The 9385-nt window shown below is 48.7% G+C and overlaps 1 protein-coding gene across 4 annotated transcripts in view; it reads right to left on the bottom strand.

The window, feature by feature from the left end:
- The window catches only part of SIGLEC5 (sialic acid binding Ig like lectin 5), a 16412-nt gene extending 8758 nt beyond the window's left edge, over positions 1-7654 (bottom strand). Inside the window, exons 1-8 of one of the 4 annotated variants that reach the window (XM_017503866.2) lie at positions 7270-7632; positions 6802-7188; positions 6315-6608; positions 6014-6052; positions 4757-5014; positions 4385-4669; positions 4073-4172; positions 2402-2483 (exon numbers count right to left, since the gene is read on the bottom strand). In XM_017503866.2, the coding sequence (XP_017359355.1) occupies positions 2402-2483; positions 4073-4172; positions 4385-4669; positions 4757-5014; positions 6014-6052; positions 6315-6608; positions 6802-7188; positions 7270-7306 (1482 nt within the window). In that variant the 5' untranslated portion in view covers positions 7307-7632. Of the gene's footprint in view, positions 1-2401; positions 2484-4072; positions 4173-4384; positions 4670-4756; positions 5015-6013; positions 6053-6314; positions 6609-6801; positions 7189-7269 lie in introns of all 4 variants that reach the window. The other 3 variants (XM_037729748.1, XM_037729749.1, XM_037729750.1) reach the window with 3 other exon arrangements.
- Between the last annotated feature and the right edge of the window lie 1731 nt (positions 7655-9385).

Consider the following 9385-nt stretch of genomic DNA (forward strand, 5'->3'; position numbering starts at 1 on the left):
AAAAAAAAAAAAAAAAGAAGAAGTGAAGACAAGCTCCACATTGGGAGAAGATATTTATAACACATATAATGAGAAAAATAGTGTAAAAATGTATAAAGCCCTCCAACAAATTCAATAAGAAAAAGTCAAACACCCAACAGGAAAATGGAACCCAGATGTGACCAGGCATTTGACAGAGGATGTGTGCTTATGCCAACAAAAACAGAGAGAGATATTTCATCTTCATTGCTAACCAAGGAAATGCAAATCAATACCACAGGGAGATAATTTAAATAACCCCCAAAATTGAGAAAACTGAGAACAGCAAGTGCTGGAGAGATTGCAGATCAACAAGATCTCCTAGGCATAGATGAGAGTATAAATAAATGGATACAATGGCCTTGGAAAGCCATTTTTTTATGACCTTGTAAAGAAGCCCATTCACATGCCTGGTGACTCGGCAACCCAATCTTTAGGTAGTGCTAAAGAAAAGCTCTTGCGTGTTGATACAATGAGACAGGAATAAGAATGTTCAGAACAGCTCAAATGGAAACAACTCAAATGTGTATCATCAGTCTGTGCTTAGGTAATAGATACAATCATCAAATAAAATATTATAAGTGGTCACACCTGTAATCCCAGCACTTTAGGAGGACAAGGCAGGTGGATCATTTGAGGTCAGGAGTTTGAGAGCAGCCTGGTCAACGTGGAGAAAACCCATCTCCACCAAAAATACAAAAATAAGCCTTGCACAGTGGTACATGCCTTAATCCCAGCTACTCAGAAGATTGAGGCAGAATTGCTTGAACCCAGGAGGCAGAGGCTGCAATGAGCTGAGAATGCACCACTGCACTCCAGCCTGGGTGATGGAGTCAGACTCCATCTCAAAAATTATATATATTATAAGCAGAAAAAGTCAACACAACTGCAACTTCTATTGGCTGAATCATAATACAACACTGAGTCTACAAAGCAAGTCTGATAAGTGTGCATGGAACACGATACCCTCTGTAGATTCATAAGCAATTAAAACTAAATAGTGGTATATGTTAACTCTACATATATGTGACAACACTAGGAAGACAAGATTCACAACAGCAGTTACTGGGAATGGATCAGGGAGGAGCACAGGTGGATGTAAGTTGTCATCAGCGTGTTAGGTCTTAGGTTGGATGGTGGGTTCGCATTTATCATATTATGAACAAAAATGAAGAAGTACAAGTAAATGATGCTCATTCTAATGATAGCAGCTTGGTCATGAACTAAGCATTTTGGATAATTCCATTTGGGACAACACTAGACCAACTTTATAAAAGAGGAGAGGAGACATGCTGGATAGAAACAGCATGAGAAAAAACTGCAGGGGCTGAAGAAGCCCCAGCCCCTGTCCTTCAAGAATTCCACAGATATGATGAGGGGGTGGAGACAGGTAAAGGCAGTGGTGATGTGGGACGGGGACAGGGATGGGTGCAGGGCTGTAAACAGGGAAGAGAAGGGGCAGATGTCAATGGGAATGGAAACGACCAGGTTTTCCCAGAGTGGCAGATACCGAGATTAGAGCTGGAGGGATTGGATGAGGCCGTCTGGTGGAAATGGGGAAGGAAGAGTGGAAGAAACTGTACTTGCAAGGGCTCAAAGTTGTAAGACAGCAAGTGTGTACGGAGACAGGAGGCCAGCGTGGCCAGGCCAAAGGGCAGAATCAGAGATTGGGAAACAGGCTGAAGTGGCCCCTGTGGGACAAGGAACATGGCCCTGATTCTCTAAGCAACGGGAACAAACAACAACATTGAGGCTTCAGACTGGCTGAGAAGTAATAGTTTTGGGGAGATGGTTCTGGCAGCCTGACGTTTAGAATGAGAGATGGAGGCAGGGAGGAGGTGAGGCGGGTTCCGAGGTCAGCAGAGGGGGGGTGGGAAGATGAGCAGAGGACAGGTTAGTTTTAGCAATAAAGTTGGTGGTCAGGCGTGATAATTCATGCTTGTTATCCCAGCACTTTGGGAGGCTGAGGCAGGTGGATCACCTGAGGTCAGGAGTTCAAGACCTGCCTGACTAACACGGCAAAACCCCATCTCTACTAAAAATACAAAATTAGTCAGTCGTGGTGGTGCACATCTGTAATTCCAGCTACTTGGGAGGCTAAGGCAGGAGAATCTCTTGAACCTCGGAGGTGGAGGCTGTAGTGAGCCAAGATCGCACCATTGTACTCCAGCCTGGGTAACGAGACTGAAACTCCATTTTGAAAAAAAGGAAAGAAGGTTGGATGGGACATAACGATTTCCTTGTCCCGGGATATGAAAGGGGAGAACAAGAGAGAAGAGAACTCCCAGGTGATGAGGGAGGAGTGGGTTTGGTGGGATGCTGAGGAGCTCAGCCCAGACTTTCTGAGTGGACGTGAACATGAGAGGATCCCCAAACCACTCACCCAGGCGACAGTACCCATAACGGGGTCTTCGTCACTTATTCTCTCTGATCTCCCAGCTTCATGCTTCCTGCAGGCTTTCATTCTAAGGAAAGAAACCAACACAGTGCAGCTGGGACCACTGAGGCATGGGTTAGCAGGCTGCCCCATCCCCCATTAAGATGGTGAAAATGACCATGGAAAAGTGTCTGTTCATATCCTTCACCCACTTTTTGATGGAATTTTTTTTTCTTGTAAATTTAAGTTCTTTGTAGATTCTGGATATTAGCCCTTTGTCAGATGGGTAGATAGCAAAACCTTTTCCCCATTCCATTGGTTGCCGGTTCACTCTAATGATAGTTTCTTTTGCTGTGCAGAAGCTCTTAAGTTTAATTACGTCCCATTTATAACATTAGGGGAAATACCTAATGTAGGTGACAGGGGTATGAAGGCAGCAAACCACCATGGCATGTGTATACCTATGTAACAATCCTGCACAATCTGCACATGTACCCCAGAACTTGAAGTATAATAAAAAAGAAAGAGAGAAAGAGAGAAAAAGAAAGAAAGAGAAAGAAAGAAAAAGAAAGACAAAGAAAGAGAAAGAAAGAAAAAGGGAAAGAAAGGAAGGAAGGGAGCCAGGGAGGGAGAGAGAGAGAGAGAGAAAGAAAGAAAAGAAGGAGAAAGAAAGAAAGAAAATAAAGAAAGAAAGAGAGAGAGAGAAAGAAAGAAAAAGAAAAAAGAAAGAAAGAAAGAAAAGGACAACAGAGGCATCCAGGTCCCGGAACTGAACTTGGAGACATTCCTCACGTGGGAGTGAGGGTTCCATCCTCTTAGATGACCAGGGATTTGGTCAGGGTGGCCATGGACTGAATTTCCATCATAAATACCCCCCTTACACACAAAAGCATATGCAGGAATGGTCATAGCAGTGTTATGCATTGTAGCCAAGAAGAAAGGCAACCCAAATGCCCATCAATGGCTGAATGGACAAATCAAATGTATTCCATTTATACAATGGAATATTATTTGGAAACAAAAAGGAATAAAGTAGCAATACATGCTACAACATGGGTGAACCTTGAAAGCACCACGCTGAGTGAAAGAAGCCAGCCACAAAGGACCCCATATCGCATGATTCCATTCACGTGAAATACAACTGCAACTTCAGGACAGACAAATCCTCAGAGACCGAGAATAGGTTAGGGCTGGGGGAATGACAGCTAAGGGGTGCAAGGTTTCTTTATATCTTTGTGTTTCACTTTAGGCTAATGAAAAAGTTCTAAAATTGATTTTGGTGACGGATGCGCAACTCTGTCAATATACTTAAAGCCATTGACTCGTACACTAAGCGTATGAATCGTACAAAATGTGTATCTCAATAAAGCTACTGGAAAAAAAAGAAAGAAGGAAGACCTCTCTGGATCTACTCAGTTCTGCTTTCTATTTTTGTTTTGTTTTATTTTTAAGACAGGGTCTCTTGCTCTGTGGCCCAGGCTGGAGCGCAGTGGCACAATTCCAGCTCACTGAAGCCTCAGCCTCTAGGATCAACCGATCCTCCTGCCTCAGCCTCCGGAACATCTGGGACTATAAGCACACATCACCACCTATGGCCTCAGCTCTGCATTTCTGAGATTCAGTCTCTCCTACTCCCCACCAACACCACCCTGTACCTTACCTGGGATCCAGACTTACATTAAAAAGAAGAGGAGGCACAGACAGAGAGAGAACAGGGCCATGACACCAGCACCTCCAAGGGCTGCAGGAACCACCTGTGCCCCGAGGTTCGATCTCCCTGCAGAAAAGAGGGTCATGCAATAACTCGCTCCTAGGACTCAGACTCTTGTCCTCCCACCTTCTGGGCAACTTGCTCCAGGCCCCTACTCAGCCAGGAGATGAAGAACCCGGTTCTCCCAGCACCAGTCCAGCCTCTCTCTCTCACTTCCATCACTCTGGGACCCATGCCCCTCCCCTGAGGCCCCTGCCCTCTGCAATACACCCCCTGACCTGGCAGCAGCAGGACGAAGCCACTCTGGGACCCGTAGATGTTCTGGGCTTTGCAGCTGACTTTCAGGCTGGAGTCGAACCCCCCGTGGAGGATCAGGGAGCTGTTGGCCCAGGGCCTGGCCGAGCTGGAGTTGACCTTGAAGGAGGCCTGGCTGCTGTTCCCCTCCAGCAGCTCCTCCCCGAGCCACCAGTGCACAGAAGGGGCCGGCTGGGCTCGGAAGGAGCAGCTGCAGTGTAGACCATCAGCCTCCCAGGAGCAGGAGGGGCCCAGCAGCTGTGGGGAATCTGTGGGGAGGGAGGACAGGACTCAGCAGGGAGCCTCTTACTTCTCTAACACCATGCAGTTCCTGCTCCAGCTGCCCCCACACTCACAGAAAACTGAGAGATTCAGAAAAATTTGCAAGGAGCCCAGCGGGTGCTGAGCATGGCAGGTGAAGCCTCCTTCCTCTGCAGACCCTACTCGAGGAAGCTCCAAGATCCCAGTATTGGAGATGGGGGTGGCGTTCGGGGCAGGGGAGCCCTGGAACCAGCTCAGGTGTGCAGGGGGGTTGCTGTCAGCATCACAGAGAAGCCGCAGAGCCTGACCCTCCAGGACCGGAAGGAACGAGGTGTTTTGCAGGATTTCTAGAGCTTTGGGGAGACAGAGGGGGAGAAAGAGAGATGGGGCCAGGGAGGCCAACAGTCCCTGTCCTTCCCTCCTTCCCAGAATCCAGGACTTCCCTCTCCTCCCCTGACCCCATGCTGGTTCCATCCTGATTCAAAGACTGGACCTTTGCACACTCAGGAAACGGATCAAAAGTGTCTGGGTCTCATGTCTCCAGAGGAGGCTCAACATCTCACTGGTACATGCCTGGACTGAGGTGGAGAAAGGACAGACCCCCCGTGGCATTGGGAAATACATTCTGCTAATGTAGCAGGAGTTAAGACTAAGGATGCTGGAGTTTCCTGAAGGGTGAGACGAAAAGAACCACAGAGCTGGGCTGACTGGGATGGGGGGGCATAGATTGATCCTTGGTGACTGTGGGAAGAACCAGACCACAGGAGGGTGGGAGACGGGAGGGGTCGAAAGTCTGTTCACAGCTTTGAGCAGTGTGCATGAGTGTGCACCTGTGTGCGTGCGCGTGTGTATGTGCATATGTGTGTATGTGCATGTATATGTGTGTGTGTGGTGTATGCACGTGTGTGTGTGGCGTATGAGCATGTGTGTGTGTGTGGTGTATGAGCATGTGTGTGGTGTATGTGCATGTGTGTGCGTGTATGTGCGTGTGTGTGGTGTGTGTGTGTGGCGTATGAGCATGTGTGTGTATATGTGCATGTATGTGGCATATGTGCGTGTGTGTGTGCAGTGTATGAGTATGTGTGTGCATGTGGTGTATGTGCATGTGTGTGTGTGGTGTATGAGCATATGTGCATGTCTGGTGTATGTGCATGTGTGTGCGTGTGTGGTGTATGAGCATGTGTGCGTGTGTGCCTGCACATGGAGCTCACAGAAGTTGGAAGCCAGAGAGTGGTAATTCTCATTCTTGCTCTTCCCAAATCTGATTCCATTCAAGCTCTGATTCTCTACCTCTGCTGAGAGATGGACCCAGAGTCAGGTCCCAGCTTCAGAGAGGAGAGGGTCTTTCCTACCTATGCCATTCCTGAAGATGATGATGTTCTGTGGAGCATCTGGGATAAAAAGATATAAACTTGGCTTCAGCATTGAGGAGTGAGATGGGCATGGGCTGCAGGGGCACCCAAAGAGGGGCCACAGAAACCAGCAAGTGGGGAAGGTTGTTCCTGCCCGCCCCCCAGATCCCAAGGCTCAGATCCACACACAAGGTTTCTCAAGTTATTGTTTTGTCTTTCTCTCTCTCTCTTCCTTACACACACACACACCCCTCACTCCCACTGCCCTTGAGGACCAAGCTGTGTCCCTGCCACCACTCACAGGAGACATTGAGCTGGACAGTTCTCTGCGTGGTCACCTCAGCTCCAGTCACCTCAGCTCCTCGGAGTTTCACCTGACAGGTGAGGTTGGTGCCATGGTCCTTGGGCCTCGGAGTGAAGGTAAGAACCGAAAAGCGGGTGGTCTCGGGGTGCAGGGGACTGAGGGCATCACCCGTCCAGGAGAATGTGAGAGGTCGTCCCGCTTCACAGGATCCTGGAAGGCTGCAGTTCAGCCTTGTGGGGCGGCCGGACTCCAGAGGCTCCAGAAAGTGGACGTCAGGTTTCTCTGTCAGGGCTGAGGAGGAGACAGGGAGATGCCTGGGCCCCAGGCTGTGGGGATGCACAGTGTGACCCTGACAGTGGCCAGGCCTCAGGCCCCGAGCTGCCCCAAGTCCTGCAGCTCCTCCAACCGCCCCTGCCCAAGTCCCGTCCCTGTTCTCATTCGGGGTCTCCATGCCCCAGGGTCCTCTCCTAGGGCCCCTCCATACCTGTCACCTTCAAGTTCAGCTTATTATCTTTGTAGTTATATTTTAAATTTCTTCTCTCCATGCGGAAGAAATAGCTTCCCGTGTCCTCCATTCTGGCATCTTCTATTTTCAGGGAGCAGACATTCTTCTGGACGTCCCCAAGGAGGTGGAATCGGCCCCGGGTCTCTTGCTTCGTAGTTCTATCTAGGTTGTTTGTGGCCACAGGCTCACCTTGGTATACGTCCTCCCCATCCTGGAACCAGTAGACGTAGAGTGGATCATAGTAATAGTAATACGAGAAGCCCATCGGGTAAGAGAAGGAGCAGTTCACCAGGACGCACAGCCCCTCCTGCACCGTCACCGACTTCTGCACTCGCAGCTCAAACCCTGCCTTCTGCTGCAGGGACCCTGGGGGGACACAGAGGCTCAGCTTCGGCTCCAGCCCCCTTCCCATCCCCGTGCCTGTTCCTCCTCCCTCAGCTTACTCACCCCCCCACAGCAGGGCCAGCAGCAGCAGAGGCAGCATGTCTGCCTCCGCCAGGGCCCCAGCTGGGTCCCAGGCCCCTCTGTCAGGGAAGGAAACGCCCCAAATGTGGCATGGGGCTGAGGAAGCCCGGACAGGAAGCCAGTGGGTGAGTGAGAGCTGTGGCTGTGCCCGGAAGGGGAACTTGGGGTGCTGTTAGGGTGACGTGGGGGCTGGGAAGCCATCCTGCTCCCACCCCCACTGGACACTGCAGGTGGAGATACTGAGGTCCCCAGGAGATGGGAGGCTTGTCCAGGTGGGGATCTGGAGGTAATCACCCCTCAAATGATGTTTCAGTCAAGAGTAAGATCCCCAAGGGACTGAATACAGAAAGAAAAGAGAGACGAGGGCGTGTCCTGGAGATGAGGTGAGATGTCAGAACCACCCTCCAGCTGAAAACCATGAAACATCTGGATACGTATAATTTTACTTTGCTTTAAAATGTTCAAAGTGACCAGGCATGGTAGCTCATGCTTGTAATCCCAGCACTTTGGGAGGCTGAGGTGGGAGGATTGTTTGAGCCCAGGAGTCTGAGACCAGCCTGGGCAACATAGCAAGACCCCATCACTACCAAAAATAAAAACTGTTAGCCAGTGTGGTGGCACACCTACAGTCTTGGCTCCTCGGGGCACTGAAATAGGAAGATTCCCTGAGCCCAGGAGTTTGAGGCTGCTCTGAGCCATGATCATGCCAGTCTGGGCAACAGAGTGAAACCCTGTCTTTAAAAAATAAAGTTCAAAAGTGCTGGAAAAACAAATTTGTTTGGACCCAAATTTAGTGGGGAGTCAGAACATGAGAGAGCCGAAGCACTCTTACGTTAAGGGGAGTTTTGGGACACGGCACAGTCCAGTTTGGGTCTTGATGGCCCTTAGGGTCTTGTGGGACAGCAGTGAGACACAAGCCCCTTCTAAAGCCTTGCCCTGTTAAGGAGCTCCAGAAGCAAACTTGCCACCACGAGGCTGATGAAGCTCAGTCTTCAGTGCCCTCCCTTGCAGGGTCCACTTTTCAGATCCCCAGGAGGGGCCCAAGCAATGTGTGGAAATAACCTTCATTGTTACTGCTCTTTTATAAAAGAAATTTCCTAATAGTTCCCAAAAATGAACAATGATCTTAAAAAGTTAGACATTCCTATTAATGTGTGTGGGAAGTAAAAAAGTTCCTCTTTTAAGTTTCCTTTCTTGTTAAAGAATAAATCATAAGTGTGCTAATAACTCTTTGTTAAGCCCCATCCTATGTAGCTGTTAGACATGCCATGCTTACAGGCACGTAGTACATTCTATGTCCTTGTACTTTAACCAAGATATCTGTGCTGGACGCGCTCACAGGCATGTCCCAGCTCTCCGTTGCTTTTACCTGTTTAAAAAGTTTTAAGTTGTTATTCAATTGGGTTTTAGTTTAGATTGTGAAGTCTGTCTCCAATCAATGGAGATCAGACACAGCAGTAAGGACGACCCCAAATGCATAAGGGATCAATTTGTCTGCTTTTCCTTTGTTGATTGTACTCTCGTGGCAAGATGGCTAGTGACGGTCCCCTTACTGCAGTCCAGGAAGTAAAAATTGCGCTGCTGAAAGATCCTTTGTCTCACTGCGAATTTTTCTTTATGACACCGAATATCTGTTTCCAACGTGTTGTGAGAGTAAAGACAGTTTCTTAAACTATCAATGACCAAAACAAATTTCAACCAATCACGCCAGAAGAAATACCGACTTCTCTTTCTATTCTATCTATACAAATTATATCATAAAATTATTCTCCAATATTGGCCGGGTGCAGTGGCTCACACCTGTAATCCCAAGCACTTTGGGAGGCTGAGGCGGGGGATCACCTGAGATCAGAATTCAAGACCAGCCTGACCAACATGGTGAAACCCCTATCTCTACTAAAAGTACAAAAATTAGCCAGGCATGGTGGTGGGCACCTGTAGTCCCAGCTACTCCAGGGGCTGAGGCAGCAGAATCACTTGAACCCAGGAAGCAGAGGTTGAGGTAAGCCGAGATCGTACCATTGCACTTCAGCCTGGGCAACAAGAGCAAAACTCCGTCTCAAAAAAATAAATAAATAAATACAAAATTCTTTTTTTT

The sequence above is a fragment of the Cebus imitator genome, unplaced genomic scaffold (assembly GCF_001604975.1).
Source record: "Cebus imitator isolate Cc_AM_T3 unplaced genomic scaffold, Cebus_imitator-1.0 Scaffold316, whole genome shotgun sequence".
Classification (NCBI taxonomy): domain Eukaryota; kingdom Metazoa; phylum Chordata; class Mammalia; order Primates; family Cebidae; genus Cebus; species Cebus imitator.